The following is a 19,497-nucleotide window of genomic DNA, read 5'->3' on the forward strand; positions in this document are numbered from 1 at the left end:
GGGCCTGCTTGGTGCCACAACACTTCGTTAGGGAGCTGCCGAATTAGAGGGATTTGGTGGCTGTGTATTTAAGGGGAGGACTATGTGCGTGTGGGGCAGAATGGCTGCCATGCTCAAAGGGAGGGAGAATGTGGTGATTCTTGTCTTGGAAGGCAGAACCAGGGTAAGGGGATTCAGGCTGAAACACCACTTTTATTTCTCATATAGTCCCACTCAGTACCCTCCAGCAGCAAAGATGGCCGTACTCAGAAGTTGTACCACCTACTGTGCTGAAAGTCACAGCTGCACAATTTGCGCACATAGTAGGTTAGGTAGTTAAATATTTGTTGATTGAATGAACTTTCTGTGATCAAGGGTCTTGGGTTTGAGAGAAGGGCTTTCAGAGTTTGGCAGGCAGTTTGAAATCTGTGGGTGGGAAACTTCTAATATTCTCGGGGTAGTAGATCCCCAAGTCTCCAGGGGCCAGCTGTCTCCTCCTGGGCTCAACCTCTGGGCTTCTCTGCAACTTTTCTGCTTCCTTGGAGATATGCTTACATCCCTAGCCATGGCCAACAGGTGGCAGTGTTGCCTGGGCCATGAGATAGCTTAAAGCATGCTTTGGTGGAATGAATGCCCTGTTAAATGTGCCAGGTTAGAGAGTGTATGCCCCCCAACCCTCGGGTTTGGGGTAAGCAGCTGTCAAGGGCCCGATGAGTCCAGGGCAGGGGAAAGGGAGAGCAGAGACATGAGACACATCTGGCTGCTTAGAACTGACCGCTGAGACAGATCACCTTTTCCCAGGCATCAGAGGGCTGTTTCACTTTGCACTGGGAGCCAGGTAGGCTGGATTTCAAGCCTACCAGCTGTGCTCAGGATATTCGGTGGCACCCAGCAGGGCATGAGGACCATGAAGGGGCTCTTCTGGATTCCAAGACAGTTGGCTTGCAAAGGGAAGCAGAGGCTGCCAACTAGATCGGATTGCTGTGGTTTTGCAGGCACCCCAAAAAGTCCCGTCCCCCCCCGCCCCCCCGAGTCTGAGCAACCACCTTTTTCTCACATTTCTCTGGTGAGGGCTCTCCTGAACCCTCTGCCAGGAAGCATCCAGCTACTTCACTGGCAGCGGGGAGCTGTGGAGCTAACAAGGTGCTATATCTGAGTCCTGGCAGCTAAGAGCAGTCCTTTACGTGAAGGTCTGTTTTTACCCGAGATCTAGGCAGGAGTTATACCAGGCTACCCCATTCCCCGGCACTCAGATGACCTATGGCACATTTCAGGGGACTGAAAGGTAGCACAGACCCAGAGCTTGTGTGACTTGTCTGTAGCTGCTTCTGCCCTAGGTTGGGGACTAGAGCTTACATCCCCTCTGTACCCCAAGCTCTGACCTCTTTTGTGATTAATGAGCTGACGATTCTACATCGATAAGGAATTAACCTAGAGCCCCTACCCATCAATAGCCAGGAGCCCAGATCCTCAGCCCTACCCCCAACACCTGCTGGGATGCTCCCGGATGCCACCCCCTGCCATGACTTCACACACTGCAGTGTAACCCTGCACAGGATGACCCTCTCAACTGGCTCAGCCACCACCTTCCCAGATCATCTTCAAACACAGACAGCAGTGGTTTATACTGTTTTAATCCATGTCGAATGTAGTTTACAAAGGGAGAGGACAAGTACCTCTGTATAGAATATACAGACACAGCATCACACCATAGGGCCCACAGGAGGGCAGGGAGCATGGCTACTGCAGGGGCTGTTCTCAGCAGCAGGCTGGGCAGCCAGGCACCCTCAGTCATCCAGCCCAACTGCAGCCTGTTCCTGCTCAGTCCCATTCTACCCTGCCTCCAGCTCCTCATGAGCCGCCCCATGAGCTAAGACTAAGGAGGGGATCAGATCCCTTGGGGCAAACACCCCATGTCTGGGAGAAGAAATATACACCACTGAACACTGAGCACATGGGAAAGGGACGGGATGCCATGGGAGAGGCAGAGGCAGGCATCCTAAGAGGTGGCTGAGCCGAGCTCCCAGCCAGCTCTGAAGGGGCACTGCTTCCAGGAGTCATTAAAAAAGAAGAAAAACATACAACCAAAGGGGAGGTGGTAGAGGGCAAAGTGTCCCATTTATACACAACATTGTAAACATACACAGTCTATATTACATGTGCTTCAGTCTGGTGTTTGTGTGTCTGTCGGTCAGTCAGTCTAGGGGATGGATCTCAGGAGCCGTGCCCTGCTATGCTTCCCAAACCACCCTGGAAGCAGAGCCCAAAGAGGCATGGTCCCCAAGTTCAGAAGAACAAGCAGGCAGGGCTGTCCCACTGTGGCTCCAGAGTCCTCTATGTGTGTTTGGGTGTGTATGTGCATGTATGTACAAGGGAAACCTGTGTGAGAGTATGTACAAGGGGAGAGGGAGTCACTGTCACAGAGGCTGGGCAGGGGCGTTGCTCGAGGCAAGGCCTGCCTAGACAGCTAGCTCATAAGTAGATCCTCCGCAGGTCTCCGGGGGCTGTGATGGTGTTGCACTGAGGGCAGAGCTTCTTGGCACCCTGAAGAGAAAAGAAAGGGGAGGGCTCAGAACGGCATGCCATGTTTGTACACATGGGCACCAGGCCTGCAGCCATTTTTCCCCATCAGTTTGTGCTGGGCCCTCATTCTTGTCAGCCAGGCTAGGGATGCATGGGTTGCTTCTGAGCAGGCAGACATGCTCCTGTGTTGGGGAGACGCCAGGATCAAACCGCCTGGCCAGCCCCACAGCAGGAGCCCGGGTAATGAGAACAAGGCTGGGTCCAGCTGTGGCTGCCTGGCCCTAACGAGATTACATGCGGCCTTTGATCAGGACACAGAGCCCATGTCCGGGCCTTTTATTGCTGTCTCCGGGCGACATTTTAATGGCTGCTCCCGAGTTAAGAACAGGGCAGGAGCAGAAGGAGCTTAGTAATGGGAGGGGGAGGGGCAGAGGCCCTTGTCGGGCTTATCCACTCACTACCAGCATCTTTCTGAGGGGGGTGGGAAGAAGGGCACCTGCAGTGAGTGCGTGGAGGGTAGAAATGAATAAACCCTCAATGAGGGTGCAGACAACACATTCAACTTGGGGGTGAATTCCTGACTTCAGGCTGTTCCTTGCCTCCCTCAAGCAGGTGCAATCAGAATGTGAACATCTGGACAGTGCCACAAACAGCTGCCCACCCACTCAGTCTAACGCCACCTCACCAGAGTCCGCAGCCAACACTCTTCACAGTGCACATGCCAACACTGGATAGACGTCAGAGGCATCGAGTAAGAGTCCTAGGGAGGAGGTGGGCAGAGAAAGGGTCGCTGAAGTATGCTCACCCTCTGAGGGCCGCTTTCTAAGCCCACAGGGCACTGAGCTGACCGAGAGCACGCCTCGACTCCTTCCTACTTACCATGCAGATGAGACATTTGTATCGGTCCCCCCGAGATAGCTGCCGTTCAAGCTCCCGGACCCGAGCCTTCAGAGCCTCAAATGTAGTTACAGCTGACTCTTCGGTGATTCTGTAAAGACAACACACAGGGTAGGAAGGTGGAGGAAGTACCTTAGACCCAGAATCCCACGGAGAATCTCTTCTCAACATCTCCACTTGCCAACCACTCCCCGGAGAGCTGGGATCCGCTCTTTCACATCACCTGATCAGTATCTAAGGCAGGTGCTTGGCGACAGCCAGCAACCTACTGGTCTTCAATCAGGCTCAGTTTTCAGTCGGCTCTTAACACACACCACTGCCCTGGGGCCTTTATGGATTTCTTTGGGTTTTTTGTTTGTTTGTTTTTTCTTTTTAAAAAATGGTCTCACTGGCCAGGTGGTGGCAACGCATGTCTTTAATCCCAGTACTTGGGAGACAGAGGCAGGCAGATCTCTAAGAGTTCGAGGCTAGCCTGGTTTACATAGACAGCTCCAGACAACCAGGGCTCTGTTACACTGAGAAACTGTGTTTCAAAAACCAACAAAACAAAAAACCCCACATAAACCAACAAAACAAACACCAAATCAAAACCCCGGCCGGTCTCCTAGATATGGTGGTACATGTCTTTGATCTCAGCACTTGGAAGGCATAAGCAGGCAGGTCTCTGTGGGTTTTAAGGTCAGTGTGGTCTACAAGGGAGTCCTGGGACAACAACCAAAGCTACACGGAGACACCCTATCCCCAAATAAACCAAACAAAAACCAATTCCAAACAGCCCAGGCTGGCCTCAATCCCTCATCTAGTCTACAGGGGTAGTTCCAGGACAGCCAGGGCTATACAAAGAAACTCTATCTTGAACAACAAAGAAAACAAAATTTAATTTTAAGCACAAAGGTGTTGTGCCTGTGGAGTCCAGAAGAGGGCATCAGATCCCCTGCAACTGGAGTTACAGATGGTTCTGAGCTGCCAGGTTGGTGCTGGGAACTGAACCCCAGTCCTCAGAGCAGCCAGTGTGCTCCACACATTGGGCTCTCTGGGCCCCCCATTTTTTTAGATGAACATATAAAGTTTAAGATTCTATCATGGCATTTTAAAAAGTACGCCCTGCCCCTCCTTCTGAGTGCTGGGAGTCTATCTAGGGCTTTTAATATCGGAAGGCATTCGTCCAACTGAGCTGCGCCCTGCCCCTCATCCTTATGGTTTCTAGGGACCAGTTTACTAACATAAACTCAGCCTCAAGAGTTCCCTCAAAGCAGAGGCTCACTTGCCTAAACACAGTATCAGTGACTATTTGCTAGTGACATAAGCCCTAAGTGGGGCACGTGAGCATGAGAAACCATGCTGGTCTTCTTTTGAGGAAAGAAGAGATGCAGGCACAGCAGCACGGATGAACAAGGAGTACTTAGGACCCTCCCAACCCTCCAAACCGCAGGAGAACAAACAGTGGTCTGGGAATGTGCCTTAGGAAATGACAATGCTACACCAACAGCTAAAATGTACTAAGTACTTATTAACTGCCGGGCTTCTTACCAATTATTTAGACTTCCCAAAACCCTGTGAGAAGATGCTCGCCTTACATGAGAAGAGCTGAGGTAGCCTGCCCAGGCTGTGGCAGACCAAGTCCACACTGCTTACAAGGAGATGTGTCTCCAGGCCAAGGAATGATAGAACAAAGGCCAAGCAGCCCACGAGCCCTAGCAGGCTGGTGGCAAGCAAGCACAGAGTGAGGCCACTCCTCCAGCCAGCAGCAGGAACCTGTTCCAAGCAACTGGGGTAAGGGGTGGGCTCTGACAGAATGAGGGAGGTTTCAAAGTCGCACTCCATTAAGACTGGACTGAGGTGGTATTCTGGAGCTAGGGAGTATTCAGCTAGCATGGGGACAATGTGTTCACAAAGCTGCAGAACTTACAGGTGGTCTGTGACCACTGGACACAACTGTCAGAAGAAGGTATATATAGGCAAGATCATAAGAACATGTTTATTATTTTGTCTCATTGCATACCCCAGGCTAACCTCAAACTCAGATTACAGGAATGTACTACCATGCCTAGTTGTATTTAATGTACAACAAATTTCAATCTCTTTTTTTTTTTTTTTAGTATATCAGCAGCAATATAGAATGTGTCTCCCTGGTGGCTGTACACAATGGGCCCATAACCTCCTTCTCCAGGGACACCCAAAGGGTTTATGCCAGCTTTTTAGTGCTGGCAGGTTCCCTGGAGCTCCTTGCTCAATTTCAAGGCTCTGGGAAGCCATCATCATCCTCTCCCTCGTTAGCACTCAGAGGCAGGCGGAATTCTGAGTTCGAGGCCAGCCTGGTCTACAGAGTGAGTTCCAGGACAGCAGGGCTACACAGAGAAACCCTGTCTTGAAAAACAAAAAACAAAACAAAAACAAACAAACCAAACCAACCAACGGCTTCTTTGGCAATCTGCTCAATGCTACACAGAGCATCCCTGTGGCACTGACCTCCTGTGTGGATTGGCGCTCTTTCAACTCAGAGGAGGAGCAAGGCTTTCCCAGTTTTCTAAGGTCAGCCCCGAGACCCGCAAAGCCACACAGGGCAATCCGCCTGGTGCAATACCATGGCTGGCATGGCTGTGAGCTTTTTCTGAGCCCCTTTAGGGCATGGATGTTGTAGTCAGACTCCTGGAGGAAGCCCTGGCACCTTTCTTCCCCCTTCTTGGGTATAAAACAGACCTAGGGCTGGAACCTGTACTTGGTGAACGAGGATGTCCTGGGGACTGAAAAGAATCCATCTTGGTGGATCTGGCAGAGACCTCTGTATATATATAGCAGAAATCAGCCCCCACCTTGTCCTCGAGTGCCCCGCCCACTGGTGCCTGTGCTCACACAGGTGGACAGGAAAGCTGGCGTCCCCAGCCTTGGGTGGGTGGCACCTGCATGGATGGCCACTGCCATGGCCCCTGCCTCCCCCTCAGGCGCCATCCTTGATTAATGATCTTGTCTTTCTGATTTATGAGCAGCCCCTCCAGACGAGGGTGGGAGCCTCTTACAGCCCCGCCCGCCCCGCTCAGCTGGAGTAGGAGAGAATTATTAAATAAACATCCATACGTCACCCCCCCTCCCTAAGCTGGTTGCACCGAATCCGTATGGCCCGCTCCGGCGCTGACACGGAGCAGCTGCGGTGATTCATGGGCAGCCGGGCCCTGCGCTGCGGCCCATACATCATGCCAGCAGCACTTGCGGCCCCGGCCGAGATAAACTGATCAAGCACAACGGGCTGGAATGAATTTATGACAACACAAAATGGAGGGAAACAAATGGGAGGTGACCCAGGCCACTGACCCAGCCCTGCACTGGCCTGCAAGCCACTCTTCTGGCAGGAGGCAAGATGGAACACTGGCCCTAGAATGAAGAGGCTACCCTTTAACCCTAGGCAACCTATCCTCCAGTTGGAGGGAGGGGCAGGTTCAGAGAGAAACAGTGGCCAACGGCAGCCACTCCAGGCAGCACACACTGGACAAGCGCACCTCCGGGGCCAGCACTGGGCTTTCCTTCGCAGGCTTCTGGAAAGGTAGTGGGATGGCCAGCTGACACAGATCCCTGCAGCGCTGTCCAGCAGCACTGGGTAAAGTAACAATGGCCCCCCTTTTCCTCTGCTGGAGAACCCTGGCCAAAATTCCTACTGGAAGTGATGAGACCCACTGCTCCTGCCTAAAACCTGCTGCAAGCGCCACCCGGGACAAGAAAAATGAAACCAATTTAGCTCCCGATTAAGAAACAGAAACTGGAGATGAATCAAATGCACTGGCTGGGCCGGGCGGCCATACATCACGTTCCTCGGCGGGGGCAGCTACAGCGGGCAGGAAAGTACTGTTTGTTCCTCTCCACCAAGGCTCTCAGGGCCATGGCCCAGTGATCAATTCACAGAGTCACGCTTAGCACCAGCTGGGCTCCACAGCCGGCTGTGCACCCAGGGCAGCAGCGCTGAGCTGTACTCAGAGGGCCAGAAGCCCTGGCAGCAGGCCTTCCTGCTTGCAAAGGGCCCCTTTCCCAGCCAACCACACTTACTTCTCAATGTCGCTGTTCTTGCAGGTCTTCTGCATGGCCTCCTGCTTGCTGCCTTCACCATTGCTGGTGGATGGCATCTCTGTAGGGACAAAGTTCAACTCACACTCTGGCTAGATGAACAGCACAGGTGAGTGCAAGGACTGAGACAGTCACCACCATCTAAAGATGTTCTCTCCCACCCCCAATCCTGCTAATCTGGGTCAGGACTTACCATCACTGGCCCATTTAGAGAACTCAGGTGTGATGCGGGTGCTCGGAGGGCCACCACTAGAGGAAAGGAAGGAGAGAGAACTAAGTGAGGCTGCAGGAGAGCCTAGCCCTGCCTCCAGCGATCCCTCCATACACACTGGCCACGCCTCTGCCCACACTTGCTTTAGGACTGCACCCCGGAGTGCCTCTCTCTCCTTGGCTTCACCAGGCTCTTCTCCTGTGCACGGGATGACATCAGCCTCCGTGTATCTGGCATGGTGGTCAAGGACAATAGACCCAAGGTTGCAGTAGGACACAAGGGCTCTGAATGCTCAGGAGTGCCCCTGCCCCCTGAAAGCTGTGACTGGCTCCAGGAGCATGATTACATTTTAGAGGCACCAGTTACTTTTGTTACTGCTGGCTTGCCCCACTTGGCCCCAAGGATACTGTGGTTTCCCATACTCCAGAGTGTCATCTCCATCCACATCCAGGTCAGCATCACTGTCTGGGTTCTCTTTGCCACTGCACATAACGAAGCCGGAGCCTGTGGGAAGCAGAATGTTAAGAAGGGCCAGAGGCCAGGAACTAGCCCCGGGGGGGGGGGGGGGGCCCTGCTGCTCCCAGGTGGGAATTAGGTCGGAGATGAGACAGATGTACGTCGAAGCAGACATTCAGGTGATTACTCAGTACCTCCAACCCCTTCCTCTGTACTCCTCCCTCGCCTTTAAATGTACTGCATGAAGCTTCAGGTTGTCTCTGCTTATAGACTCGCACATTCACACACTACTAGAGGATGCTGTGACAGGCCTCCTATACATCTGTTTTCCAGTTCCAGGAAGAACAGAAAGAGGGTAGAGAAGCTCGGATCCAAAAGGTCATCCCAGCTAGGACCTGAGCATCCTCTTCTGTCTCAACTGTCATTCTTCTGTCTCAACTGTCTAGCTGGAGATCCATCAGAGAGGAGAAAAGGCTGGCTAAGGCCAATCAGAGCCATAGAGGGCCAACATCCTGATTTGGGCCACTAGGTCCTTTGCCAGCAAAAACACCAGGCAGCTGTTCAAATATTTGGTGTCTGAAGCGCCTGACATTAATTATTCATCTCCACCTCACACAGCCCAGATTCCTGGACAAGTGCAGTTAGAAAGGGATTAGAAAGGGAGATGCGGGAGGAGCGCACACACGCTGCCTCAGGGCAGCCTCGAAGGCAGCTAGGCTGGGCAGGGCAGGCTGAGGCCAGAGGCTGCTGATCCCCAGAGGGCATTTGGCACAACCAAATGCAGACTCTTGGCTAATGTAAAGGATGAGCTACTAAGGCCTTACCAAGCCTGTTTAATACGCCAAGTGGCCTCTGACTCCCAGAACATTTCCTCATAGGCCAAGGTCAGAGACCAAAGAGCTGTCCCTGCATTTTTGTCCTTGTGGGTCTCAGGTGACATCTTACTAGCCAGACCAGCAGCTCTGCTAGGGACAAAGGAAATGAAGGGCTTTCCCCAAAAGGGTTAGAAGCACCATCTTTTGCATCAAAGAGGAAGCTCAGAGCTCTGCCCAGTCATCTCAGGAATGCGTTCTTTCTGCCTCAGTTCAACAACTTCTGCTCCATATCCATCAATGGCTCCCACTGCATACACCAACCAGGCCAGGCTGCAACCTGGTCACTTTGCTCCAGAACTCCTGTGTGGTGTGCAGACACCGAGACTGCCTGCCATGTCTTAGACACAGCTAACGACTTCCCCTCATGCTGTTCAGTACACCAGGATGTCCTTTCCCGCAGACCCTTTTCCCTGACTCTTCCCCTTTATCCCTCAGTCTATGGTCTAAGATTCATTCCAGCCAGCCACCCCTGAAGCTAGTCAGTGCCTGGGCTCTATCTTCCTGACAGTCCTCATTTGGCGCCTACCCAGAGGGACTGACACACTTGAGGCAGCAGGCAGGTCAGCTGCAGAGCCATTAAGCTGAGAAAACACCAAGTTACAGCTCTGTCTCCTAGTCACAGCCAGGTGTCCTGACAAGCAATTCCCACCCTGAGGGTGAGTGGCACCTCTATAAACCCTCTGACAGTTTGGGAGACAAACTCCGCCATCAATCAGAATGTAGCTATCAGGTTCACTTACAGCCTGTACCCCATAGGCCCTGCCAAACCCCACCAGCTTCCAGCCCCAAGTGCATGCAACTCAGGAGCAGCCTCGGATGCCCTGCCAGCCCAGCTAGGCCACTCGTGTGCTGGGAAAAACTAAAGAGTCTCCAGTACCACCTCTGAGCTCAAACGCTTTCCTCTTGCTGAAGGAATGACCTTTCACCGCCTACATTCTTTCACCTTTTGGAGGCCACCCTACCTGGCCTGGTAGGAACAGTTTCAGGATCTGGTGCTTGAGTGGTCCCTTCCTTGATGTCTAACTCTCAGATCATATTTACTGTGCCAATACTGCTCCTTACCACACTGCAAACTTCAAGGGTCACAAGCCTGACTCCACTCAGCGGCATCGACAACACACACCACACACCACAGCAGCACTGGCTGAATACTTGTGAACCTGGCACCACAAGGAAGACCAGGCCTCGTTGGTTAGTGCCCAGAGAAATTTATCAAGTCTTGCCCCAGTTTGGCAGCAACCTTCTGTTCTCACCAAGGAGCAAAAAGGGCGGGTATGATTCGTCTAAGAAAAGGCCTGTCTGCCTCTGGCCTGAGCAGTCTTCTACCCTGATGCTCATTCCATCCCCCAGCTGAGACAGATGTGGGGAACCTCTCCCTATCCCCACAGGTGTTCCCAACAGGCTGCCACCACCAATTTTACTCCGGTACCAGGCCCAACCTGCTTCAACCTCCTTCCTAGCACATTAAACTTTATTTTCTTAATGAAATGTCACTTGCTGACTTCTGGCAGAATCATAATAAAAAGAAACGGCCATAAAGTCATTTTATGCCGAAAGCAACTGTGCCAGCTTGCCCCTCCTCCATCTTGGAGAGGAAGCTCCACTGTCATTTTATGTTCTCAGCTGCTGGAGTATCCCAAGCCAGTACTCAGAAGCAAGATGGCACAGACAGCTCCCTTCCAAGTCTCTGGCCCCTCTTCCATGAGCTACAGGAAGGGCAGGCAAGCTGCTTCTCCTGCTGCTGCTATGCAGCAAGCAACTTGGCCCCTAGGACCTCCAAGATGGTCCAGACCAGCTGCTGGTCACCAGGGAGGCCCCTCTGCGATGGTTCTGCTCCATATGAAAGGGACAAAATGGCTGGCAAACTAAGTCTGATGGGCAACAGTGCCTGGCACGGTTCCCTTCCCTTGAGTGAACGCCTGCAGCCCAGCTAAGTGCCAAAATGATATGTAAGTCTAAATTTTATGAAAATGATCCTGCTCCCATAAACTCATTTCTTCCTGAGCCACTGAGGGGGGGAGAATCAGTGTTAATTTAATCAATTGATCAAATGATCGATTGAGAAACTGGATATGCCCGTTTACTGGGGGCAGTAGCATCCTGGAACCTGAAACCAAAAAAAAAAAAAAAAAAAAAAAAAAATTGATTTCCTCACCTGCTGCTCCCAACCAAACCAGAGCCTGGGAAGAAAGGAAAGTCTTGGGGCTTCTAGAGCCCAGTGCTTGCCTACAGGGAGGGCAGGGGCAGCAGCTTCCGGGGAGTTTTACACTGGAATTAGTTACAGATGCAGTTACGGTGTCTTGTGTAAACGCCATCGATTGGGGAGCTGACAGTCTGGGGAGCTACGATGCGGGACAATCAATCGGCCTGCAGTGTCACCTGCCACCTCGCTGAACAGTTGACAATGCAATTATCCAGTGTGGAGGCAGGGAGTTGGCGTGTGTCAAACGCACTTAGCCACTTTCCGGGCCTTCTCGATAACGCGTTTCACTGCCTCACATCAGGAGAGTCACAGAGACAGACGCCGCTTAAACCATTGATACTTGCTCTTTCTGCCAACACTCCCTCTGTTCCAGCTTAACAATTGTGTTCCAAAAGGTGATTAAATCCTGTCCAGTGCCACAGGGGACAGAAGAAGCCTTGCTCCTAGCCACACCTCTCCCAACAGGCAGCCATCATAAATGGAAGGAGGTGGAGAGTGAGAAGGCAGCCACCTATACCTTCCATTCCAAACCTGTTTCCAGTGGTACTGTTGCAACACGTGTCACCCACAGGGCTAGAAGCACAGTGGCAAGCATACATTTTCAGCAACTACAACATCTTGGCCCATACCTGTAGAGTCACACCTTGCACATTCTTGTCTCATAATCTGTTGATTAATGTTATCAACAGGTATTTAAGAGAACTGTGCTGAAGCTGCCTCCGCTGCTGTTCTTTCATAACCGCAGGGTGCTTAGACCCAGCCTAATCTAAGGCAGAGACCCTAGGCAGGATCTGGCAGGGCAGCAGCCTCATGACCACGACCTCAGCACCCTCCCCACCCCAGACACACACACACAGACCTTGTATCTCTGGCTGGTCTAGAACCAACTATGTAGACCAAGGTGGCCTTGGAATTACAGAGACCCACTTGCGTCTGTATCAGGAGCGCTGGGATTGAGAAGAGAAATACTGTCTCTAACCTATGTCACCCTGAAAGGGGCTTCAGCCAGGGCTCAAAGACAAGGGTGCACACACTTGCCACTTCCTGAGCATCATCCTGGGAAGTGAACCATCTTACCACTGCTGGCCCACAACGTAACAGCCACCTTATTTAAAACTAATCCTTTCCACATCCTTTGAGCAGACGGTTCCTTCTAGTTGTACTGAGTTCTGGCTTCCCCAAGTCTAGACAAGTGAACTCTTACTGGCAACTGATACAAGGGAGGACTTACAGCCCAGCACCCCACACCTCTAAGACAGAGGAGGTAGGGAATGAGAGGAAAATTGAGCCCTTACTCATTGGTCACATGGCTCCTTGAGGATGGAGGTCACATGGTCACAGTTATTCCAAGGCTGCCTCCCTTGTGGCCCATTTCTCTAGCCTGAAGACATCTCTTCTGCCTAGGTTTGACAGAATATCCCAGAAAAGCACCTTTTACACTAATTGTTGGTATCTTTAGATGAAGCACTGGGCCCTAGGTACTGCCCATATGCAACACCACGAGCAGTGCAAAGACCTGAGGTTTCAAGTGAGCAGGCGGCAGGCAGCGGAGTGCACAGCCCAGAGTGCTCCGAGACCTGAGGGTCAGACGAGGGGCTCTCTACAAGACTTTCCTCATTTCCTCAGGCTTTATTTCTGTTTCTTAATCTGTTTGTACTGGGAGGCAGAGGCAGATGAAACTCGAGTCTGAGGCCAGTGTGGTCTACACAGCAAGTTCCAGGTCAGCTGGGGTGACATAGTGAGATCTCATCTCTAAATAAATAAGAATCTATTTGTAGACCGACCTCCCTCGACGTTCTCTTGCTCTCTTTTGTCCTGAGACACTGACCCTCCTTGTCATTAACCCCAGGCTTTCAAGCTCACAGCCTGTTCTTCTGAGCCAAGTGTCTTCACCATGACTCTTGCTTGACCACCGCCTAGATTACATTCAAGGCAGCTGGTCTGACCCATGTAGGAAGCTCTGTTGAAGATGACGAAGGGACCCTAGTCTGGGAGGAGGGACAGGGGAATGAAGGGATACACGGACTTATCACAGTTCTTCAATTCTTTCATATCTAACAAGGACAGCAATCTCTGCTCTGTCAGCACGCACAGTACAGCTTAAATGGGCCTCGCTACTCTCCTGCTCATCCTGCCTCTGCCTCCCTCTCTCTGAAGTCGGCTGGGCAGCTTCTTCGGCTGGCGTTATCACTCCCTCTAACCGGTCTTGGCAGGCAATCTAATTCCTCCTGAAAAGGTCACCGCCATTTTAACTGCCTTTCAATCACATTAAGCAGGAGCTGCCCAGCTTGCAGCCCAGCCCGCCCGGCGGGCGATCAATGCACTGCACTGACACCGGCAGCCTGGCAGGGCCACACCCAACCCCCCAAGAGTTGGGCCTATTGGTCCTGGCCAGGGAGGGTCGGCTGACAGATGGCCAGCTTTTGCAGATGGGCTTCAGGGGCAGAGGCAGTCAGGATCAGCCAGGGCCTCTCTTTGATAGCCCCTCCCACTGAGGAGGCTCCACTCTCTGCCTCATGGCCCCCGCTGATCTCGCTGTAAAACAGCCTTTCAAGTCAGCCTGTCTTTTGACTGCACTAAGCTGTTTAAGAGGCGGCAGCAGCTTCTATCAGGAAAGCTGGAGCAATTCTCTGCAGATAAAGGCCCCTCCGGCCCCATTCCCTCTTCAAGTCTCATTCTCGCTCTCCAAATCGCTCAAAGAAAAGCCCTCTTTGAACTCTCCTCAGGAATTCTTGAAAGGATCAACCTCGCAGTGTAAACACACCCAGAAAGATGATACCTACCCGAGGCCCAAGAGCCTCTCACACCCATCTGCTGGCACATCCCATGCAGAAATGGCTTTGCTTAAGCAGTGGGCCCTGTGCAGCCTGACCCATTCAGACACTCCAGGAGCCCAGGAGCCACAGGGTCCTATTCCGTGCCTAGAAACCTAAGCAGCAAGCAGCAGCTGCAGCTGGTGTGAAGAGCTGCCACTGACAGCAGAGCTAGTCCAGAACAGTCTTCCAGAACTGACTCAGCGGGACTGCCTTCCACACCTGGTCACACACCCTAGCACCCATGTGCATCAGTCCTGGGCTCATGAGCGCCAGCCTTCATTCCTGAGAGGCTTCAGACCTGCTAGAGCCCCAGGACAGAAATGCTCTGTGCAATGACAACTAAGGGTGGCAGCCGTCTGGTTTAACCCTCCTGACTTGTCTTCAGACTGGTGGGCACCATGCAACAAGCTCAGAGGCACAGTGCCCATCTGCACTGGATGGCACTGCAGAGACTTGATCTCAGCCCGAGCCCAGGTGTCATGGCTCTATGGAGGCAAAGGCCCTCCTTCGAGCCTGCTGTGAGATCCCCCAAAGACCACACACAGTAGCCACCTCAAGGGTGTTGCCCAGAAAAACAGGAGGCAGATGGGATGCAGCCTGGCTCTCTTAATGACCACAAACTGCAGTGCCAGCTGTGCTTTACAGGAAAGAGGAAAGAGCTAGAAGCCAAGAAGCAGGTACCTCTTTCTCTTACCCATGGCGACAGAGCTTGACAAGAGGACACTGACCCTGGGCACCTAACCAATTCTTCTGTCTCATCTAGGGAGCCAACCCTTGTCTCAGGAGCTAGGAAGGGAGCAGAGATGGGTAGGGCCCTGAAGACTCTTTGGCAGCGATTGGGGAGAGCCCAAGGGAAGCAGGGAGCAGCTGAGCCCAGGCCCCTCTTCCTTCAGGGCAGAGGGCGCCATGGGAGAAGAGATGGGATCAGAGCTAAAATTAGATTCACCAATGAAGCTCATGGGAGGTCAAATTTTGCCATAACTCACTCTCTCCTCTGTAACTGATTTCCCTGACACAGAGCTGGGGAGGAGGAGGAGGAAAATGCAATGTGTTTGCCTAGAAGCCCTGAGGGCCCCTAGTGCTGGAGGTGTACAGCAGGTTGCTGGATTCTCATTTATCAGCCTTAAGAGGGATGGAGTGATAAATGCATAACCGTCCCTTTAATATTTTATGCAGGTGCTAAGGCGGCTTGGCTGTCACCTTCAATGCATCACCCGAGGCTGAGAGCCCCCCTCGTCACTGCTAGCTTGCAGCCTCACAATTCCATTTCCCCACCCAAATACAACCACTTTAATATGCACATCACAGGCAGGCAGCACGGTCACAAAGGAGCCCCACGAGCAAGAGCTCCCACGTGGTGGAAATGATGACCAGCTACCAGAAGTGACCTGGTCACCAGAGTGCCACCACCCAAGTTGTCAGCTGCTTTATACCTCGGAAGCCACCTTCCAGGAGTGTGGTGGCCCGTATCCGCTTCTGCCCACACCACTCATATTCCTCAAAGCGGTTGCTGTCCGCATGCTCGATGTCCACAGCATCATCTTCAGCCATGCAGGAGCCTTCCCTCTGTGAAGAGCAGAGCAGGGTCATGCAGCGCCCAGGCCACCCATCCCTACAGCTCCCACAGCCTGCAAGGAAGGCACAGCCCTAGCCCCTGCTCAGGATACCAAAGGGCTCCCGTGAAATACACTCAATATGGCAATCAAAGACCTGGGCCTCTTCCCCAGAATTTTCCACGGGAGCCCAAACAGGGAGTGAGTGAGTGGGAATGAAAGCAGAGGAGAGCCAAGAGCAGAGTGGCTGCTGAGAGCCCAGGGAGAGCCCAGGAGCCCAGAGATGAGGTGCAGTCAGCAGCAAGTGTCAGGGGAGGGGAGGAAGGGAGGTGGGCGGCCACAGCCCCTCTACCTTAGCCAGGCAGTGCTCCACATGCCTACTCATCTCCTGCTCCGATCCTGCCAGGGGGCGGCTGCACAGGGGACATACCTGCCCTTCATCTTGCTTCCTCCGTTTCATTTTCCCAATCCGAGCTGCATGGACAAACAGAAAATAAGGCACAAAAATAAGCGGATGCTCACTGTAGCTCCATACTAGAGTATCACAGGAGAGCTGACACACCCTGTCCTGCTGCCGGCCATCGGCCTTTTGTTCGGTGCCTGCTGTCCTCAGGGGCCCGGACTTGCTCCTTGGTGGGCAAGGAAGTGTCTACTCAAGAGCAGCACACCCTTCCAAGCTGCAGTGCGCAGTGAGTCCAGCAGGCGGAGATAGTCCGTGTAGTCATGCATGTCCCCACAAGACCACTTACTCACAGCAGCTTTCTGGTTAGAATCCCAGGCTACGCCGAAGCTTGAATTGATCTAACTGACTCACCCTTTAGAAGCTCCCTTTGTCCCAGGGCCAATGCCCCGAAGTATGGCACCTAGCATACCTCTTAAGATGAAGACAAGAGCAGTATCTCGAATGTCGCTACTGATCCCATTTTAAAAGAAAAGACACTGAGGCTCAGTTGTAAAAGTATAGAGTCTGGGCTAGACTTTGGGCAGGCAGGTCAGAGGACCCAGGGTACCTGGAGAGGGCAGGCCTTACAGTGTTTACCCAAACCTGTCCCATCACCTCTAATCAGTACAGAGGGCTGGCAGGCCCCAGAGGCAGAGGCCTGCCTGCCATGCTGTCCCAAAGGGGACTCAGTTCCAAAGTGCACACTGCAAGCCCACAGCACTGCTAATTAATGCTGAGAGATGCAATCATTTCTAATTAGCTCACTAATCCTTCTCTGCAGCCCTCCTGTCATTGAAGCAGGAAGGGGTCAAAGCAAGAGATTCTTTCCCTTTTGCCACTCCCAGAATGCAACAGCAGGCTAAGTGATGGCCACTGTGAGGCCAGACTGATGGTGGCAAGGTGAGGGGACTTGTCAAACAGGGGAAGGCTTACTACTGAGAGGTCAGGGGAGGGAACCACAGGTCAGTCTGTATGCTAAAGGCTGGAGGGTCTCCTGTGTGGTGGTCTAAGAGCCAGTACCTCACAGACAGGTTCATTACATCTACATCCTGAAGCTAAGGTTATCTTCCCACATTTTAACAGATGAAGAGACCTTACAAGGAACATGTGAAAGTACGCCAAAAGTATCAAAGGCAAAGCAAGAAACTAGGCCTGACTCTACAGCCTAGGATGTTCCCTTGTACCAAGAGCCTTCCCACCTCAGCCTTACTGGTGAGTCTGTTCCAGCTAGGGCTCCGTTCATGCCGGTTTAGGATCTGAGGTAGGGAGTTTTTCTAAGGGCAGAACAGCACTAAAAAGAGCCAAGCCAAAGGGAAACCTACCAAGCCAAAAGAGCTGCACATGAACTTTAGAACCTAGGTCTGGAGTCTAACTCATCTCTCCAATTTCCCATGTTTCTACTATAGAGATGTGACTATATTCTGGGCCCTTTGTTCATATAGACGCAGATCCCTGCTTTGAATTTTAGGCATAGGTAGGCTTGACACTGCAGGGCTAGGGACAAAAAGCACGCAAGACATCAGAAAGGCACGGGGCGAAGGTCCAAGAAGTTTTTGGAAATGCAGTGTGGAGTAGTGTGCCCACAAAGGTCTCGGACAGTCCCATCCAGTCTGAAAGTAAGAGGCTGACTCTGTAAAACTTAGTAACTGAATCGGGATTTGGTGGCTCAATGTGCCTGTGAACCTACAACTTGGGAGGCTGAGGCTGAAGGAGTGCTGTAAGTTCCAGGCTAGCCTGGGCTAAGTGGGGTGCGGGGGGTGGGGTGGGGGCTCATCTCAAAACAAAAACAAAAGATTCTATCACTGAATGAAGAAATGATTGAGTATCGTCCTACCAGATGGTCTCCTTGACCAGAACACTCAGGTCAGCAGAGGAATCCTTGCAGTGCCAGACAACTACCCCAATGGGCTGGGTTTCACATGGAAATTCCTAGGCCAGCAAGGCAGCCTTGGCTCTACCCTCGCCATTCTTGTAAGCCCTGAACAAGGTACAAGGTTCTCTTAATGTGGTAGGGAGTTTAGTTCAGTCCCTAAAGCTGTCTCTATGAGTGAAAGCACTTGACATGGCCGCAGCAGCAGGTTTTAGGGATAACCAACCTTTAATCACGGCTCAGCTACACTAATTTGGTGATGTGAAACAAATGATCTTCAACTTCCAGAGCCTCAGCTTCCTTATTTATAGACCGTGTAGTATTTTCCTCTCTTATGCGCTGAGACTTTCTACAATGAGTACTCTTCTTTTTTTTCCGCACTGGGCTAAGCTTAGAGGTGACAATCAAATGGTAAGGGCTGGGGATCTTAAACATCCACGCTCTTACTCACCAGCTGGCCCAGAGACCCTAAGCCCTTTACAGCGAACCCCAACTTACACCACACCTCAGTCAGCACAAAAAAGCTGGACCATTCAATTGTGTTCGGCAAACAGGAATGCTCCAGAGGTTTGAATCCAAAAGGGGGACCGACAGGTAGTGCATACGCGGCCTGCTTTCAGAAAAGGCCTCTAAGAGCTGTCGAGCCCACGCTGATCACCTTTGTGAAATGTGGGCCGACTGATAACTCAAAGAGCCCTGGGACGAGTTAGTTCTGTTGCCGTGGGAACTCCAGATCGCATTGCATTGTCAAGTCTCAGCAGAGAGGCTGCATTCACACTACTGGGCACTGATTAAAAACTAGAAGAAAAACATTCTCAGCGTCCTGCCGACTTGTATAGTGAGGTCCCAGCAGTCTGCAAATTCAAAGCTGAGCTCCCGAGTGCAATTGTGTCGCTTGTTCCTCATTCTCCGACACTTATTGTCCCCCAGGGTTCTTTCGGCCCTTTAGAGAGGCTTGGGCACGAGCCGAGTCCCGTAACCCTCCATTAGACAGACGGGGAAACTGAGGGCGGCAGCCTTGGTTTGCACTCTCAGCCGCTGGGACTGCCAAGAAGTCAGTTGGCCCGATGATGAAGAGACCCAGGCAAGCCAGGAGCTGCGGGCAGTGGAGGAGGGAGGAGGCCGGGGGTGGGGCGGAGGGAGGGGCCGGACCGGACTCACCATTCAGTCGGGTTTGCCGGTTGGCTCGCACTCGCAGGAAGGTCTGGGAGCAAATCCCGGGCAGATGCAAAAAGAGAGAGGAGAGCGTCACACGCGGCCAGGAGTCCCGGTCCCTACCCCGGTCCCCTACCCTCATCCAGGCCCGCCCCGCCCCAAACAGCCCGTAAACAAACCTACTTCCTCCCTCCCGTCGGCCCCCCTGCTCCGCCGGTCGCTCCGGGCCCTCGGCATAGCCGCCCGGGCTGCTCTAACGGGAGCCCGAGGCCGCCCCGCGGTGCCGCCCCAGCCCCAGCCTCCGGCGCTTTGGGCTCCGCGGCAGCCCGGCCGGCAAGGGCGGCGATGCGGGCGGATTCCCCCCGGCTGCCCGGCGGCGGCGGCACCTCAGCTCCCAGCACCGGCGGCGGCCATGTTGGCCCTGATCACGTGAGCCGTCGCCGTAACGCGCCGGAGGTGAAAGT

General features: G+C 52.8%; 1 protein-coding gene across 8 annotated transcripts in view; it reads right to left on the minus strand.

The window, feature by feature from the left end:
* Window positions 1-1,596: 1,596 nt before the first annotated feature.
* Rnf220 (ring finger protein 220) overlaps window positions 1,597-19,497 on the minus strand; it is a 219,616-nt gene continuing 201,715 nt past the window's right edge. The window contains exons 1-11 of one of the 8 annotated variants that reach the window (XM_021159693.2): window positions 19,217-19,464; window positions 19,040-19,082; window positions 15,919-16,040; window positions 15,447-15,579; window positions 8,071-8,167; window positions 7,807-7,893; window positions 7,646-7,701; window positions 7,435-7,513; window positions 3,382-3,490; window positions 3,188-3,262; window positions 1,597-2,523 (exon numbers count right to left, since the gene is read on the minus strand). In XM_021159693.2, the coding sequence (XP_021015352.1) occupies window positions 2,452-2,523; window positions 3,188-3,262; window positions 3,382-3,490; window positions 7,435-7,513; window positions 7,646-7,701; window positions 7,807-7,893; window positions 8,071-8,167; window positions 15,447-15,579; window positions 15,919-16,040; window positions 19,040-19,082; window positions 19,217-19,270 (927 nt within the window). In that variant the 5' untranslated portion in view covers window positions 19,271-19,464 and the 3' untranslated portion in view covers window positions 1,597-2,451. Of the gene's footprint in view, window positions 2,524-3,187; window positions 3,263-3,381; window positions 3,491-7,434; window positions 7,514-7,645; window positions 7,702-7,806; window positions 7,894-8,070; window positions 8,168-15,446; window positions 15,580-15,918; window positions 16,041-18,329; window positions 18,349-18,376; window positions 19,018-19,039; window positions 19,083-19,212; window positions 19,465-19,497 lie in introns of those variants that run through there. The other 7 variants (XM_021159694.2, XM_029476301.1, XM_021159692.2 and 4 more) reach the window with 7 other exon arrangements.

Source organism: Mus caroli, chromosome 4 (assembly GCF_900094665.2).
Source record: "Mus caroli chromosome 4, CAROLI_EIJ_v1.1, whole genome shotgun sequence".
In the NCBI taxonomy this organism is placed as follows: Eukaryota; Metazoa; Chordata; class Mammalia; order Rodentia; family Muridae; genus Mus; species Mus caroli.